Source organism: Phalacrocorax carbo, chromosome 2 (genome assembly GCF_963921805.1).
Source record: "Phalacrocorax carbo chromosome 2, bPhaCar2.1, whole genome shotgun sequence".
Classification (NCBI taxonomy): Eukaryota; Metazoa; Chordata; class Aves; order Suliformes; family Phalacrocoracidae; genus Phalacrocorax; species Phalacrocorax carbo.
The window spans coordinates 72,276,002-72,295,390 of record NC_087514.1 but is presented as its reverse complement, the minus strand read 5'-3'; the positions used below and the strand labels follow the sequence as shown (position 1 = coordinate 72,295,390).

General features: G+C 36.8%; 1 protein-coding gene across 8 annotated transcripts in view; it reads right to left on the bottom strand.

Moving 5' to 3' along the window:
* Window positions 1-1,084: 1,084 nt before the first annotated feature.
* Window positions 1,085-19,389, bottom strand: part of PTPN3 (protein tyrosine phosphatase non-receptor type 3) — a 136,984-nt gene continuing 118,679 nt past the window's right edge. For all 8 annotated transcript variants that reach the window (XM_064443259.1, XM_064443258.1, XM_064443256.1 and 5 more), the window contains 3 exons: window positions 13,861-14,006; window positions 13,047-13,182; window positions 1,085-8,579 (listed from right to left, as the gene is read on the bottom strand). In XM_064443259.1, the coding sequence (XP_064299329.1) occupies window positions 8,502-8,579; window positions 13,047-13,182; window positions 13,861-14,006 (360 nt within the window). In that variant the 3' untranslated portion in view covers window positions 1,085-8,501. The remainder of the gene's footprint in view (window positions 8,580-13,046; window positions 13,183-13,860; window positions 14,007-19,389) is intronic.

Below are 19,389 nucleotides of genomic sequence, written 5' to 3'. Positions count from 1 at the left end.
GCGTTGTCTGAAATCACCCTTAACACTAGGCATATTACGGCTCTCTTCTCCCCGCTAGCGATCAGCTGCACAAGTCTTGACCACTATGACTATGGGTTGGTGTCTACTTCTGCCTCACCTCCTCCAAAAGGCACTTCTGCACCCTATCCTGCTAACAAGCTGCAGAGACACAGGTACGTCTTTCTGTAAGCTGTTTCATACTGATTTCCAGCAAAACCTTCATCGTGGTAACTTTGCACCTATAAGAGATTCCAACCTGCATGCATAACCCATGTCTGGGCTGCCCAGATGGTTGGTTTTGGTCCTGTACTTTCTTTCACCAGGATTTCATTGAATTCATAGCTTCGTCGTGAAGGATTATTGGTCTCAAGCTTAAAAAGACTAATCAGTGGGCAGAGCCATGTCTTGTAGAGAGCAAAAAGTGCTTACTAACAACAATGCCAGTTCTTAACCGAATCCCAAACATATTTTAAGGTCAATGCTCTATCCATCTGGTAACATTGGATTCAACCTTCGTGTGTTTTCTATTTTGAAACTTATAAACTTGCACTTTACATATACACGTAAACAGAAATAATCCGAGAACAGCGTCGCTGGGCCCTGGTTTGTTGTAAAACAGGTGACAACCACCTTGGAGCAACAGAGGGTGTAGAAGATACGACTACTTGGACACCTCTGGGAAGGACATGGGAAATCCAAAAAGGAAAGTTAGCCTGCACATTTTATACATAGTAGCAAAGAAAAAAGAAAATCTACACTCAAGACCGTTGTTTGTGTGGCCTTGTGTCTCATGAGTGGAAAGGTTTATTGGTCTAATTGATTGAGATAATCCTCAAAAATTATTGCAGGTGAAATATTGCTATGAATTTGTGTCTTTCTTGGTTGCTTTACTTTTCCAGCAAGCGATTTATCACAGGATTACACACCGTATCTATACGGAGCATACACTTTCCATACAAGTTTGTTTGCTTAGATAAAATTCAAGCTGCAGCCATCTGTGATTTTTTTTTTTAAAGAATTACAAAGGTCAGCAACATCTTTTATGCAAAATTTATCTGCTTGAATAAAGCCACAGTAAAACATATAGCCAAAAATGCTTTATTTCACCATTAGCCATATAACCAATAACCATAAAATGGTGGCTGCAATATTTTTTCTCAAAACAGTTCTAAAACCCAAGAAAACTATACTGAAAACATTAACCAATACTTTATTCCTATAAAAATAAAAAAGAAAAATGATACATTCATTTCAAGAAGTGTCTACATTTTTAAACAATAAATTAAGCTTTGTAATATCAACATCAATTTACATTTCAAATGATTTAAAAGAAAAGTACAGCTTAGGATACAAAATAAACTCTTTCCTTACCTTCCAAATACATCAAATACATTCTTTTATTCCTTTAATGCACTGGCACCTAAGATCTCAGAAGAATAAACTATAGAGCGCTACAGAAACAACCATGAAAAAAAAATAGCCAGTCACTGAACGGATATTATCTTCCAAGCTTTTTCTACATCTCTGACAATAACGCTAACTCAACATAAATGAAAACACAAACTTAGCGACTAGGACAGTGGAATCTCTTGCACAGCTTGCAGTAAAACCCACCCCCAGCTCCGTGTTTCCCAACTGTTATATAATTTATTCCAGTACTACCAAGCACGATTTTCTGTCAGTTGCAACGAAGGTCAGTCTTAACCGATCATCATTTGTCATTATGAACGCCTGGCAGATTTTCAAAGCCTTGATAGGACTGTCCCCATTATTTATCTTGTACCTCTCTATTAAGGTTACACAATAAAGTGTGAAAAGCTACATAAATTATGTTTAGTACTCCCTGCACAGGTCACCGGAATATAAGCATTGATACTGGTAATTTCTTTTACAGAAGGTGGATTTGAAATATATTTACGTTTGAGCGCATATAATATTTCCTCACCTAATTTCTACAGACAGTAGTTTAATTTCTATTAAAACTAGGAAAGCAACAGTTATACTAGGTTTGCATTCAGGTATGTGAATTAGAGGGGCACTCATAAGGAATAACTCAGCTGCTACCACGCTAACCTGCTGCCTGCCTGAAGCAAACGAAGCCCACAGAAATCAACACACCTGCTGTGAGCTTTTTCCTGGAGCAACTGTAGGGCTACAGTGTTCCTGCAAACTCATATGGACACACCCGATTCTATTTGAATTTAGACTGTTCCGGTTAGATAATGCAAGTAAAACCCCACTAAGGTCAAATATAGCCTGCTGATTTACCGAGCAGGCTTTCTGTCGCTTCCCTACGGAGGGAAGCCCTTTCTCCTTCCATTCTGCAGCAAGGACTTCTGAACCAGGATTGCAACCACCCCTTCGCAGGGAAGTTGAGACATTAATGAGGCAGTTCGGTCGATGTTGACTTTTCTGTGCTTTAGCTGCCACACTGCTTACTAGTTAAGAACTAGTTTGGTTTTTGGTTTATGATTACATGAGATCCAGTGACAGAAAAGAAGATACTCATGCCTAGCAGCTTGCTTTTTTTATAAACTATTTTTCCTCGTAGAAGGTATAAGTGTGTTTTGTACAGATTTTGGTAAATAGTCCTTCCTTACTTCAAGGTTCAGATTTTATTTTTTTTTTTTTATTTAAAGCATCAATTCTAGCTCAGTACAAGACGACTTCCTGATACTTGGGTGAGCAAGCTCCAAAGACTTCCTATTTACAAAATGGTTATTCTGCAAAAGGCTGATAGAAATATGACCTAGACTAGTTTCAGCTGGTAACTGATGTCAGGTAATGGATTTACTAGATCTAGTAAAGCATCTGTTTCCTTTTAGCATGTGTGGCAATCTCGATAGTTACTCAGCCACGCTCAAATTCCATTTACATCTCAGAAAATGACACCAAATGGAAACAACCAAAATAATTTTCAGAAGGAAAAAGATTTCAGTTTTGTTTAATGTTACTTAAAAGAACAAAGCAGTAAATGAGGAAAAACTTCAAACTAAAATTATTTCCTGGGTCAGTTTGACAAAAATTAAATCCCATCAACAGAGGGACTCTTTAGTAGACAAATTGCTCCAAGTGAAATCATGCATTTGAAACATAGAAAGGTGTTTGCAAAGGTAAAAACCCATGCATTTCCCACCCCTACCCCTGTTTAACCCCTGCTAAAACCATTTTCATCCTCACTTTTTTTTAAATAAAACCCAGGTCTTATCTGCCCTGAACAAAACATTTCCTACACGCTTTTTCAAGATTTCAAGATATCTTTATGATTTTTACCACTGTTAGCAGCACTGTTTAAATTCCTCAGAAAGGAGGTCAGTTCAGGCTGGTCTGAACACCACATTGTACCTTCAGCAGGTGTAAATAACATCCTATCTTAAGCAACAGCAACATCACTCAGCCTGTCTACGATAAAGCCAGTTTTACAGTTCTGGGAAACCTCTAAGTGTTTTTATAAGGTAAAGGAATGACAACCCAAGAAATGACATTATGAAAACCAAGAAAACTAACAGTAAACTGAAGTGTTCCTTTAATGTCTAAAATCAGTGCTTAAATATTTTAAATAAGGAGTTCATTAAAGATTCCAAACCTGCAGCTAAACTCAAAATAACTCACAATTCTAAGACTCCTATCCAAGTAGCCTGCAACAAAAATTAGGAGAGTCAATAAAGGCACATTCTCCTCCCCATTCCCAAAGCCACCTCTTGAGATGAATTTGTCCACTAAAAAAAAAAAAAAAACAAACAAAACAGAAAAAAGACAATAGCTGGTCTCTCAACTACAGTCAAAACTAAACAAGTAGTGTCAACAGCCCACACAATTTGCCTTTTTCCCCTGATACTCTTGGTCCTCAACAATTGTTTTTTATATCAGTGGTCAAATCAGACCACTATTGCCACGGAGTTAGTCTGAGCTGAAAAATTATTAAACTTCTATCATGTGCTACTCCTTCCTTTTCATTTGGAGAAAGTTACGGGTTTTTTTTTATAAAGACAACAAGTTTCAGTGATTGTTGATACCATTGTTTAAAGCTTCTACAGCTAACTGAACTGGAAGAATAAATATGCTAAAGTACACTAAAACTAAATCATATTGCATTAGATTGCTATATTTAAACTGTTAATATAATACTATTGTTAAAACAGACAGTCATCTGAGATGGCTTAACGCTATCAGTGTCAGAACTTAAATGCAAGAGAATCCATTTAATCAAAACATTATGTTTTATATAATGAATTAATCATTCACTTGGCTTTCAACTGCCGTTGAACAAAGTATTTCATGACACAACTTTACCTTCTATATAGTTTCGATTAATAAATGCTTTTAACCAAGTAGACTAATTGCAGGTTACCAATTGAAATACAAACACTTCCCAGTGCACATTCTTTCTGGAAAGGCTTTATGTGAAGGAGGAAAATAAACTTGCACTCAGATGCTACGTTTCAGGATATAACAATAAAGCCATTTATCAGTGAAATAACTATGTTTAAATTTTAATTGATTGAATATGAACCATGCCTATTTTCAACATTTTTAATCAGTGGACCATTTATGCATTAACTCCGACACATAAAAGCACTAACTACAGGGGATAACTTTTGTTGTAAAACTGTATCATATTATGCTTGTAATAAGGCAAATGCATACTTCATTAGATATTTTAGAACCACAGTCTTTTTGAAATATAAATATTTTTTTAACCGTGTATTGCATAGTAGAAAAAAGGAGGGGAAAAAAGGGAACCAACTTTAAAAATGAGTGTATATGAAGAGCTATTGCTGATTTCTTAGGTACATTTTGATTGCATATAATTGAGTATCAACACCTAAAAGGGGATTACTGAGAGCGAAACCCTGGATTACAAAATATATTTTTTTTTAATTTTTTTTTTGCAAAACACCACCACTATTGTTCAAGGTTTGGTTGTATTTTAATGATTCATGTTTCATACATCCTGTTACACAAAAGGCATTCATGGTTGATTGCACCATTTTTCTTATTTTCAATACATGGGAAGATCTCTCCCTCCCACCTCTGTCTTAGAAGTGTTCCTCTGTGATATTTATGAAGACACTCTGAATAGGCATTTTAGTTACTTCCGTATCAAATATAAAGCCACTTAGTTAAACTTTGTTTCATTAAGAAGAATAAACGTTAGCATATTTCACAGTGATGAAAACCTCAAAGGCTTATTACTCCCTCTTCATCGACCGCCATGACAGACATTTTGAATAGTTATTGTCATGACCACACAAGCACAGGCAAAAAAAATCAAAGTTAAACTGTTTATGAAGGTTATACAGAATCTTGACTTGACAGCATTTTCTGCTCTTTGTCAATTGCTTGACAGTTAAAAAATTTTGTGTTAGGAGTTTTAACTCCTATCAAAAAAACGAACTGGGTCTTTTTAATTTCCTAATTCTTGTGGAAACAAAAGCCAGCATTAAGATGTTGTTTTCATAATTATGTCTTCATCGTGAGATCAGATCTAAGGCATACATTATTCAGTGCAAAGTCATCACACGCTACAGAGAGAAGACAAAAACCCCCTTCATTCTCCCCTGTGGACCCTACAGGTACATGTGCAAAACCCAGCAAGACTGAAATAAAGATGGACACAACGTACAAGATACTTGTGTAGTTAGTATTTGCTCTATGGTTTTATAAAAAAAAAATAATCAGATATTACAGAGATTACTATTTTTATAGGTTTGAGTAGTCTCAGTGGCCAGCAATTTCAAACAAGTTGTTAAAGTCCAAATAAGAGTTCATGAATGGTATTACGGAAACCATCTAAGTTTACCAGAACAAGAGCAGCATTTGTTGTCACAATATGACCATTATTATTTAAACACACACACACTAATGTAAGTCAAGCCTATACCATGTATCTTCAGACTGGAGTTATATATGGAATAAATTTACAGTGTTTTGGTAAATACATATTCAACATGAAGAAACATAAATAGTGATAGGAATATATCAATTACCTTGAACACAAATAAACCATAAGTTCAGTCAAGAACCTCCCTGAAAGAAACAGATGTCAAAGAGATGCTCTAAATATTTTTCTTACTATTTATTTTCTTGCGTTTTTCCTCCTTGCCTTTTTCACTTCTTGACAAACTATTAATTGCAAGTCATGCCAACTGCAAGGGGTGACTTTGAGACCTGGGCACAACAGAACTTAAAAAAGATGGTTTACAGAAAGGCACACACATTATAAGAAAAGGGAGCTTGTGTTAACCACCCACCCAGCAGGCACAGGTTCTTCAGTGCCCACTACTCCTCACGTGGGAAAGAGACAGCGGGTTTTCTCACCGCTCAATATTCTCTTTAACAAGGGCAGGCAGTCTGTGCTTGTATAACACTTTTCCACAAGCATTTTCCAAAAAAGTTTCCCAAGCATCATGTGCACGTCCAGTATCATTTTACATTTGGAACGACAGACGGATTGGGTGACCTGATGTAGTTTAGCAAGAGTGAACCAGAGTTAGTCTCTTGCTTTCCAGCCTGTGCCAGATCAAGCAAGAGGATAATGATCCAAAATATTACAAGAACTTCAGCAAAAGTCAAATCTGGAATGCAGTACGTAAGAACGAGCACAAACCTATTTGTCCTTCAACCTAACAAAGCCAAGAAGCTTTTCCTGTTGCCAATTACCCTGCTTGTCCTAATGAAAACTCTCTTGATCAACGAATAGTAACCACTTATCTTTTTTACCGGTAACTAATAATGTAATCTTGAAAGAAGGACCAAGGCTGCAGAAGACAAGAGTCAGCAATTTAGCACATTCTACATTCACTTTTCAGCTGTCTCCTGGGGAAAAAAGACAACCTTCTGGTAACATGAGAGATGCACGTTGTACAGCTGTGGCAGTTTCTATAATGAAACTCTCTATATATGGATAGTATCCATACTACAAACCATAATTCTAAAATATACCTGAATATATGTGTGTATATATATAACTCTAAAAAGAAAATTACCTAATTTTCTCTAAATTATCTAATTTACACATATAAACATCTGGCTGATATGCCCCATAAAATTTTTTCCTTATTTAGGACTAATCTTTTAAATAACAGAGTTTTAAGCAGTCCCGTAGAATATTTTTTTAAACATTATTCAAAAACGCAGAACTATGTTAGGGTAATCAAAAAGCACACACAAAATAAATTAACATCATACAAATGTGGTTATATTGTTCAGAAAGTCCAATACTCCCAGTTGAAATGAAGTGGAGACCAGCGTACCTTAGGGTGAATTATTCAATGTACAAATTCGTTCTCTCTTTCCATGTAAATCTTCATGTGAATTTAGCTGCATTTCCATAAAGCAAGAAACACAGTAAATCCGCAGAACTCTTGCAAAAGGGAGTTGTGTTTCACTGGGTAAGAGCAGTTTTTGCTGAAGGGCAGCAAGTCAACATTTTATCACCATCTGAACACCAGCAACACCTGTGCCCTTGTGAGCTTCACACCTTGAATTAGCAGCAACATATTTGATGGGTACAGTAGTAATTTTTCTTCCAGTATTGGATTAGACTACTTTGCATATACAGTAAGTCAAAAGTCTAGTACTTGTGTGCAACATTAATCCACATTTACATCTAACAACTCATAAATACACATGGAAACAAAGGTGAAAGAATTAAACCTCCTTTGAAGTTAAAATGTTTTCAGCCACATAAAGAAGCAGCAGTGAAAAACAAGTATAAAGGACAGCAGAAACAAAAGGAGCACAATAACTAAAACTGTAAGAAGCAGGTCACTGTTAAAAGGGCAAGTTGCAGTTAAAATTGGTCAACAGAAGATCCAGACTGTACCATCTGCAGAAATTCTTCAATGCAGCATTATTTTGGACATCACATGCAGTAGATGTGATTTTTTAAAAGCATATAATAACAGCTGGCATACTTAGTAATAGATTTATGGTAACCGAATACTTAATTTCTCCAGCTCTGAATGTACAGTAGTTATGCATTAGCCTTTAAAGCTCTTCGTCAGCCTTTTAGAAGTCAAGGTTACATTTCCATGAATATTTAGTGTCCCAATAAGAAAGTTACAAATATCCACCTTCAGTGATCTTTCATACAATATGAAGATATTAAACACCTTCTTATACTGAGTCATGTCAATACTAGTAGTTTTCTTTTTGCATTTTCAAAAGAAACACAAGGACCTTTGTAACTTCCAAAGCGAAGGGTGTTTTAAGGCAGTAAAAGATAATGTATTAAGGTTTCCATGATTGTTTATGGTGTCCATGTGACTAAAGTGTGTTACACACAATTGCTCTCATATTTATCTGCATGACTTTGTTATACTGTACATGATTTAGCAATCTTCTTGAGAAATTTAAAGTGCCACAGTTCAAATGTGCTCATCTGTCTTTTCATGGGCTTCTAGTCCATTCTAGTTGCTTTCAGAAACAAGCCCTTGCTTTACTTTAAGAGCAGTCTTTCCGGGGGCGGGGGGGGAAATTCATCCTTCACTGCTGTGCTAACTGGAATCCAGTGGTCGAACCAATCCTTCTTTGTAAACACGAAGAATAGCTTCACAAACAAATTTGTACTGACTCTGCACAAGAAAAAAACCAAAAACATTTACAGATTATTAAACTCCTGATTATACAGTAGTGTTTAATAGGACTAACAGTCCCACTGCTTCCTTTTCTCCTGGACAATGACAGGAGAGGAGACACAAAGATGGAAGGAGAAAATGCAACTCTCTTGGCTGTGTTCTCAGTAAACAAAGGTAACATTTACTCTTCTTTGAAGGACAAGCATTAAAAATCTCACACCAAGAAAAACACAATCCCCAAATCTAAAAGAACACATACTTAAATCTCAGGATTAGGGTTTATTTGGAATAGCTATGCAAATTTATATGAGCCTTCTGACTTTAAGTTCAACTAGTCATTTATGTTCTCTATACATCTCGTTTTTGGTACTGTCATCTGATTATTACAAGTATTCTAAGCTTGCCAAGCTACAGTTGTATATTAATGGACACATTTAAGTCACATGACCAAAACCACTTTTAAAGTTACCATATAGGATATATAGGTCCAACTGCCTTGTGAAAAACTTTTTTTTCAAAACTACCTAACACTATTGCAGAAAATGGAGTCGCTTCATTTTCAATTTGTGATCAGACCACACATCTCGTTTTGTAACAGAATGGGATCAAAACCTTCATAAATGAATATTTTTGAAGAGTAGCAGCCACACTAATTCTTTTGTCACACAACATTCTGAGCTCATTTAGTTCTTGTAAGTCTTCACAAATTAGTGTTTCTCTTCTGAATTATACTATTATGAAGACTTCCTTCCACTATCTTGTGACGTATTTGTTTGTTAAAAGCAATTAGCCTGTGAGCCTCTTTCTGAAAAGCGACTTAAGGAGACATTAGCAACAGGACTAGTGCAGAACTAAAAGCCTACATAGCCTGAATAAATTTTTATGACTAACACAATCCTGAGAACACAAGATGATGGAAATTTAAAAGAACTTAAAGATCAAAGCATACCTCTCCTCTTCTCGGAAAGTACTTTTCGCTATTGTCAAAACCCCCAAATGAACACCTTTCTCCAAAGCTCCATGTCATATATTCAGAGAAGCGCAGCTTCACATTTTCTGAATCCTTTTTTACACCTTTGAAATGTTCCCCCAGCTGCCCTTGTATGTCAGCTCTCATCAACTCTCCAGGAGCATCTGGAAACATTCCCCCAATATCTCCCAAAGGACAGGGCTAAAAGATAATGCTTGGACTGGGAGGGACCTTGGGTTGCATTTAAACACCAGTAGTTAGGAATGTTATTCTTGTCTATAACCTGCAATACATTTTCTCTTAAGTACAGAAAAACTTAAGGAAAACTGGGGGATGGAAATTAATTTTCTGCATCTTGATTTTCCTGCCTTTTCTTTCAACCCTTCAGTCAATTACTCCCACCTTCAATATCACTCTGTTCTTTTGTCTTTATTTCTTAATTACCTTGACTTTTCTCTTCATTGTTATTGTCATTTGAATATTTCTACTGCCTGAACAAGCCAAAATGTGATATTTAGCTCTGTTCAACACTTCTGTTAACTCCTTTGTGTGACCAAGTTACTGAACAAATAAGAATGAGCACTTCAGCACTGCTTCCTCTGACTCAGACTCTGACTACTTGTTTTCTTTGCTCTTATCTGTTGCATGTATTCTTACTGCTCACTCAGCTGATAACTAGATCTATTATGTATGTCCTAAAGCACTGCTTTCTGTACTATTTAGTAACTCTAATTTCTCTTTAATGGAACATAATGGTTTTTCTTTTTTATTTTTTTAAATGAAAGGCCATACAGTTACACAAAATTTGTGGTAGCTTTATTATTTTGGTCAAAGCTTTTGTTTTGTTGTTCCTAATGACTAAATTACAGTTAAGAAACTACAGCTTTCACATGATTAACAGGAGACACTAAACTGACCAGTTAATAGCTCTGAGGAGTCCATTCTTACTTACTGAGTATGCCCTGTCTGGTATTAACTGACAACACGCGTCTGGCTATGTGTATCATCTTAGACTTGGAGCGCACACACAATCCCCAGAGGGCAGCTGAACGTGCTTCAGGCAAGGCGATTACAACTGAACAATCCCTCTATTACAACTGAACAATGGCTAATGCTTCTCCCAGAAGCCCTAAGCTGAATATCAAATATGAGCAGTGGGGCTAGCTGGAATGTAGGCATGGGAATGCGATAGAGCACCCAGGGTAGATCAAAGTGTTAACATGCAGCTCTTTGATATTCTTGTTTCTCCCAGTTGAGTGCTTCCTTCTGTGTCTCATTTACAGTACAGTATGCCAGTCCTGCTCATTCGCTTCTCACAACAGCATCTGCATACTTCAGAAATAACAAGTGAATTTAGTTTCACAGCTGTGCTGCTACAGATCATCCAACTCCTGATTGTGCTGATGGTGAACTGTGGAACACGGCAAGCAAGGCAAAGAATCCTACTTTAGATACTCAGTTATCCACACTTGGGGTCTGGTTGTCAGTGTATTTGTCACTACTCCCCATATTCTTCAGTTACATCAAACTGTGGAGTGCAAGGACAATTCCTGCTGATCTCTACTGTGACAGAAGGGACACGGCCTTCTGGCAAGCTGAAGTTTACTTCAGGTTCTCCTGTCTGATTCTCAAAGAGATGACCACCTCTAGAAAGTTGAAGCCTGAACTTCCTCAGTTCGTTTTAGAAACTGAGGGGCATAGACAGGTATAACTCCAGAAATCAACATTCAGCTTCCTTAACCTTGAGGCTAGTGTTTCTCGTCTCATGACATCGTATGTCATAAGCTCAGCTTCCATTTCTACAAGGAACATGAGGGGACTATTCAGACAACTCCCTCCTCAACCATACAGTCCTGATGCACTTCCAGGGAGTGCACTTATACCACAACAAACAAGAGTCTCAGCAGCATGCATGAAGATTCTCTGCTCACAGAGCACTCTAATGTTACACAAATGACTAATTCCTGACATTTTCACAACCTTTTATAATGTAAGACTTTTCCCCCACCTGCTTAATCGTAATGCTAGCTCCTGTGGTCGTTAACCTGTTAATGAATAGAATTTGTTTTCTCAAGTTACCTTCTTCCTTCCCTTGATCAAGTAGAAACCAAGGCATTTTATTTTGAAGATGAGACACACAAATGCTCACTTTAACTGTTGACTTTGTAGGTCTAAACCCCTTTAGAATCACAGAATGTCCTCAGTTGGAAGGGACCCACAAGGATCATCAAGCCCAACTCCTGTCCCTGCGCAGGACAACCCCAAAATTCACACCATGCCTCTGAGGGTGTTGTCTGAATGCTTCTTGAATAATGTCAGGCTTGGTGCCGTGACTGCCTCCCTGGGGAGCCTGTTCCAGTGCTCCACCACCCTCTGGGGGAAGAACCTTTTCCTAATATCCAACCTAAGCCTCCCCGGCACATCTTCATGCCATTCCCTCGGATCCTGTCACTGGTCACCAGAGAAGGGATCAGCTCCTGCCCTTCTTTCTCCTCTTGTGAGGAAGCTGAAGACCGTGATGAGGTCTCCCCTCAGTTTCCTCTTCTCCAGGCTGGACAAACCAAGTGACTTTAGCTGCTCCTCAACCAGCTTCCCCTCTAAACCCTTCACCAACTTCGTGGCCCTCCTCTGGACACTCTCTAGTAGCTTTGAATCCTTAATATACCGTGCCACACAACTGCACATAGCACTCAAGGTGAGGCTGCACTTGCACAGAGTAGAGACTTCCATTTGTCATAGGGCATTTAGCTCTCTGAGATAACACCCACTTAATATTCTGTCATTCAACCTCTACTAAAGAAAGCTGAACGTCCCATCCTTCATCCTTGGTCTGTAAATATGTTAATTTCCAAAGCTGATGCAAAATTGCCTCGTGATCTCAAATTGTCTTTGAGCCACTTCTGTCTTAAAATCACTTTACTTTCATATTTCAGTAGTATCAATCACTGCCCAACTTTTCCTGAATTTAATTCTTGCCCTTTGTTTTTCCAGACTGGAGTAGTGGCAAAATTTTGAAAAAATGTATATTGTTCCTATTAAATTTCTAATCCTAAAATTGCCTCATGAAAAGCCACTTCCTCTCTTCAAATCATACTGCAAAACCTTTAACTTTACCTTTGGTTTAGTAACCTCCTGTAAGGGCCTGTACTAGAATGAAGAGAAAAAAAATTATTCTATCTTCTTGCAGAGAATTTAGACAAAGGACCATGAACAGATGATTTGGGCAGAAGTCTGACTTTGTGTATTCTAACTACTTGCAATGTATAGGAATCAATTATCTTTTAATGGCAAGGTAAGAAATACAAAAGTTAAAAACACACCACAAACAAAGCGGCCTTTGCCACCATCTTGTTATGCTAAATGTAGGAAGCGTGAAATATAATGGCAACTGAAGACTCATACAACTAGATAATTTAAGAAAATTTTTGTGTCTGTTTTAAAACTGAACAAGTACAGATATATACAGAAAACGAGGCTTCCTCTCCATCACTTACTGATGTTTGCACCATCATAGCTCGCTGGTCTCGCATTTTTCGTACAATATCCAGCGGATAAACTGGTTGGTTTCTTTCAATTAAGCACATGGCTGTTTCCATAGTGACCAATACACCAGTACGACCGATTCCAGCGCTGTGAAATGTAACAGAAAAGTAGTCTTTGAAATCAGATTTTTCCCATGCACCTGATTCATATCAGCCTCATAACTAGGATGCTAAATAGCCTTACAAGTTACAGGATGACTTTAATAAAATTAGAACAGAGTGCAAAGCTTATCTTTAAAGCAATTTCAGTAATATTTCCTGCCAATTATTAGAAAGAAAAGAATTTTCATACAAATAAAACTAAAAAAATCCATTTACTTTAAGTGAAGTTAACAGTTACAACCGCTTACAAATCTAAATGTACTGGTTTGGTATTTTTGACTAAAAAAAGGTAAGAGCTAATTGACTGCTTTTTGACAGGCACTTGAAGAGCAGAAAAAATCCCACCTTTGTGGCACCATTCAAATAAGGTTTCAACAGTGGCAGAGGATAAAATGGAGAACAACTTACATTGCAGATTATCAGCTCTGTGATAATTACATGCCTAAGCCGTTTCACCAAAAGGTTGCAGAAGAAAAGGAGAAAAAACCCTCACCCTTTAGATACAACACCAGTGCTGCTGTCTTCAACAGTGAATGCTGGTATTGCACAGTTTAACATTTTCATCTACTTCAAGGAATCTCCTGTCCTGCAGATAAACTTTTCAAAGCAAATGCTTATTCTAAGGCCGAAGCAAATCTATAATCAGAATTTTAAAAACAAGTACCTGCAGTGAACAAGGACCGGCTCATTCTCTACTCTCTTTGGCCTCATACAGGTCACAAACTCCAAGAAGTCCATGGAGTCATCAGGAACACCATGATCAGGCCAAGCAACATACTGGAGATGGGTGATGGTGTGTTGTTGTTCTGTCTAAAATACAGCAAGGTTTTCAAGAAATGTTCAGTGTTACGACTTCTGTATTGATGTTTATGAGATACCAATCATATCCTTCACAGTAAGCATATTCTGCAGATGCTATAAGATGCATATGATGTAGAAAATGTTCGCAATTTTAAAATTGAGAATAAAGTATGAACATGTAATTCTTAGAAAGCATGCAAGAGGCATAACATTTTTCTAAACAGATGAGGTATCAAGTTTAACTTCTGTGATCTAAACAGATTTTAATTACTTGAATTTATTGGCTGTTGACTTATTATACCTTGACATCAATGATTCACCTGAGGTAAAATGCTACACGACACAATAGTGCTATATAAAAGTTATAAGCATAGTAGTGCTATATAATAGTCTAGATACAGCTATATTTAAACTATAACTATTGTTTTTAACAGGTTGGTAGAACCAGCTGAAAACAGCAGAAGAACTATTGATGACAATATCGAAAACACAGGGTCTTGGGGCTACACAATCTGTTCTAAATATGTAATGTGTATACTTACAGAATCAGTTATAAAGTTGCCCGAAACATTTGCTAAATCTGGTTTGTTAGAAAACAAATATATTCTTCATATCTACAGGTTCATTGTACATATATGAATGACTTGTATGACCCACAGAAGGATACTTTTCTATATGGAAGCAATATAATTGGTTAAAAGATTCTGTTGCATGCAGAGCTCTTCTTTCATTCAATTATACCTAAAAAAGTTTTACAGAAGTCCTTTCAGCTTAGCTTTTTGTTAACTTTGATTATGAAATCACTCAATCATTTGCATTTGAATACAAATTCAGATTGGGCTCAACTGCTTTGTTACAGATGAAACCAATGAAAGAAAAAACCTAATACCCTCCTGAGTTCTGCTGCACCATGCAATGAAGATCTCTCTCTTTACCGACTGAGACAAATCTTCACATTCCTTTATTTCTTCCACATATTTAGCAACAGTTAAACTGTAACTGCATTTTATCGACATCCATTACTAGACTTAACATTTGACACCTTACTGAAACAAACCTCTCCTTTATCACTGTATTAGTCTATTAAAGCTGGACCTTCCCTAGCGGTCCACACAAGAATGTTTTAATGATGCTAGTGACTTTAAGAGGTTTTTTCCTTTTCTACTGAAAATTGCTTTCCTCTTCCACTGGAGGAAGCGTTTCCACTCCCAGGGAACAGGCTAGTAAGACACAGAAAACAGAATAACTACTGCCTATGTACCCAAGTAGAGTCCAAGGAAAAGTGTTTATTCCAGTCAAAGTAATTCCAGAAATTTACACTTGCCTCCAGGGACAGGAAGATAAACACAGCTCATGATTTCCTTCTCAATGACAGAGTCTGAGCAATCACAATTCAAAGATCCAGCATAAGGCCCAAGTGGACAATGTAATCTAACATTAATGACCAAGCTTGCTGTAACAATTGGGATCTATCACAGAGGTCGTCAAAAGACCCCACAATGACCAGGATCTCTGCAAGAAAAAGCATGGCCTTTTTCTACTCAGTTTTACTGCCATTATGTAGTTGAACCTGACCAAATGATTACACTAACTTTTTCTGAAATGCCAGACTGAAAAAATACAGAAACATGGCATGAAAATCATTAAGAAGTCATCTTTTGCAAATCTGCGCATGCTTAATCATAACCTCTTCAAAAGGGAAGTGAAATAATGCAGCAATTACATGTAACAGTTTGCGCTGATTCTCTTAAATCAGAGACATTTGAATTACAGTATTCAGGTGAAACAGACTTGATTCATTCTAAAATTATCCAAGAGTGAGTATCCAGTCACCTCCCATATGCATCAAGAACTTCAAGCCATGCATCATGGATAAGTGCCATGGCACAACTGAGAACCTTCGACAGTGATCTGTAGCATCCAAAGTCATTTTACAAGCTCAGAAAAGAGGAAAGAGTTAATTTTTACTTATCAGTAATGCAGGCTCAAATATAACTAGTTGCTTTTTTTTTTTAAATAGTTCATAGACATTAAGTACAACAAGCATATTACATAAGACTTATTAGGAGTAAGAATACACTGTAAGAGCACGTACTTAGTCCTTAGAGCTGCTTCTTTTGGTGTGGTAATTTTCTGTTATGTGCCCTATTCATCCCTACAGACCAACATAGCTGCTTGTTAATTTTTCCAGGTATGATTCAAGCTTCAGTACAGTTTTCTAGATATTTGTGCTTTGATATAATCAGTTTTGATTCTTTTGGTTGAGCTCTTCTGAGATGATTCAAATTGTTATAACTTGACCACTACATCACCCGCTTTTAAAAATGCAGATGTATTTTAAAATACTCAATTTTTTATTAGTAAATTAAACTTATTGTAAATAGTAGTTATATTCATATATGGTAGAACTAGTTTTTCTAATTTTAACACTTACGTCTCATGCAGAAGATATTAAATCAGCACTCTGATGAAGTCCAGATTTTAAGCTATTTTTAGTGCTTTTTTAAAATATAAAAATCTTCGTCTTTACACTTATAATGAAAGTCAGCTTTTAAATTCAGAAAATGTCAACCAAATACCACCACACATGGAAATAACTTGCATTAAAAGACCATCATGGTTACTAAACCCTAACATTCATATTAAAAAAGTGCTAGAATTATAGTTATTGGTCTTATAATTAGCCCCACTGTACTTGTCTTGTTAACAATACTTAAACACACTATTCCTCTCAGATCCTGCTTCTTTGTACAAACCTGGTAATGCAAAATAAGAGGTAGCTTCTCGTTATACTCAAGTTGCTGTCAAAACCATTATTCTCTGCAAGTCAGCTTAAACCCTTTCCACAAATTTATTTAAAAAAAACCCTGAGGTTTTCAACAACAGTCATTATTGTAGCATGATAAATTCTACATTTATCAGTCATTAGCTTTATAAAATCTGGCTTTATTAGTCCTGTTTTATAAGTCTAGACTTACAGAAAGTGAGACAGCAAGAGTTGCTCAGGGCCTAGGTTGCTATTTTTGGGTAGCTTTACATTATATACCTTGCTGTTCCAAAAGTATTTAGTTTGGTTTTTTTGCACTCACATGGACTGATTTCAATTGAATTTATGTATTTGGTTCTTCCACAAATCAGCCTAAAAATGGTGGATTAAAAAAAATGAGTCCATACAATTTACGGACCCCAGTGACACTTCTGGATTATGTAATTTGCTGAGTTTATCACATGCCATTTGCCCAACACTTAGCTGCTTCCCAGCATTGACCCACATTTACTTGGCAACCAGCTACAGAGGTCTAAGACATCATATCTGCCCCAAAGTATTTGTTACTGTCCTTCTGATAATGGTTACCGTTGCTGCAGCAAAGGTGGCCGCCAAAAAAAGAAATATGTACTTCTACCTACCTCTCTTGTGTGAATTCAAGACAACTTACTGCAAAAGCAACTTACAGTGAAGCTAACATCCTAGATTTTGCTCAAAAACACAGAGTAAAGACACAGATCGTTAATAAAGCTGCCATTGGGATTGCAACTCCTGACAAAGTATAGGGCTGTCAGAGGTAATGGCTGCTGTGACACTTGCAAAACAATCTCAGTGTAAAGACCCTCAGCCACAAAAATATCCATTCTTCATCTTTCTGCAGTTTGCAGCCTTTCTTATAGTAATTACATCAGAAGGCAGGCTTCCTCATTTTATTCTCCTAAGATGACTCTCCCCAATTAATAATAGTCATACGTTTATCAGAAAAACAACACACACAGCTTAGAATGATAATACTCATATAGAAAGAATGAAATTTAGGCTTGAAAGGATCAACGTTAATTTTGACTTTTCTTAAAATCCAAGCAACTGAGTTTGCATTTCACCTTTTCATTTAATGTCCCTTTTGGTCTAGATTATAATATAATCTCCAATTAAAAAAGGAAAAGAAACTTCACCATGTAGAACTACATTAACCTTGAAATGGTCCTACTATCTTTTAGGCAGGAAAAGGTACGCTCTTTTCGAGTGAGCTTCACAAATATACCTTGAAAGCTCAGACTCAGTCATCAGAGTTAAAGCTTAGTTTCTGAAGAGTAGATACTTTGGCAGTGGCATTTGGCATTTCTATGGACTACTGTTCCCACCTCATTATGCTTCTGTACACCCTTGCCATAACACTTTTAATCTACTTTTGTTCTTCAGCTATTTACTATTCAAAGCAAACTCATTTTCTTCTACCACAAGTACCTGACAGAACAGAACATGTTCAGTGCAGACACTTTTCAGAGAAGCCTTTAAATTACCTTTGCAGTGCAACGAGTTTGTTCAAGACATTTATGACGTGGTTGAATTTATATAGACTTCTTTGGAAAGAAAAAATACAAGGTCTTGTTTAATGTGCAGAAGCAAAAGTTCCAGTGAACCAATCTAAATCTTTAACATGAGCAAGTTCAACGTTTCCCCCCCCCACCCCACCCCAAACTATTGTATGACATGTATCTGGCAAGGAAGACAAATGGTGTGGAAAGCATCAGCCCGAACAATTATGATGTGTAAAACTTAGAGATTCTATTTTTGGCTGTTTATAGCAGAAAGTGCTGGCAGTATACTAATTTACATTGCTGGTTTTGTTTCACCTAATATCAATTTAACCCTGTCACTTGAAGGCCTGCATGCTGGTCATTCATAAACAGAAAGACACCAGTCATCCTTCATCTTGTAATTTTACCTCTTCCCTCCAGCAAACAGCAATACCCTTTTTCACAAAATGAATTTATGCTTAATCTTCAATTTGTTTGAATTGCTGCATCAATTTATTTTCTTTTCCTTCAAACCATCCGCTCCATCATTGTGATGTCCATGGAAAGTGATAGCTTTTAAATTAAAAAAGAAGCTTATCTCCCCAAATCCCTCTATTTGCATTGCCATTGTTTGCACAATCATGCTGAACAGTCTACATTATGACAGAAGGAATTGTCTTAATTACCTTGACCCAGGTTGTTTATAAGGTGTAAGTGCTCTCATGTCCTCACTCCTCATTCATTATACCAATGGTATAACTTGTCTTTGAAGAATGAAATTCAATCCATTTTTAAACATCTTCATTTCTTCTTTTGCTTGAATAGTTTAGTGTAGTTAATAAAACTAATCAGGTGGGAGAATGACAGAGCAATTTGGAAACAACCACCATGTGTGGCAACAACTAACATAAGATGTGGCAGAAAATAACGAACTTGCAAAATCAGCATTCTTCAAAGTTATGTAAGTAATATGCTTCAGCAAGTATTGTCTCCACAGTCTTGCTAAGCTCCATGGCTGGGTTTTAGTCACACTTAACTGGAATCAAGAAAAATTCTTGTTCAAACAAGGGAATGCAGCAAAGTAGCTTTTTTCAGAATGTAACTG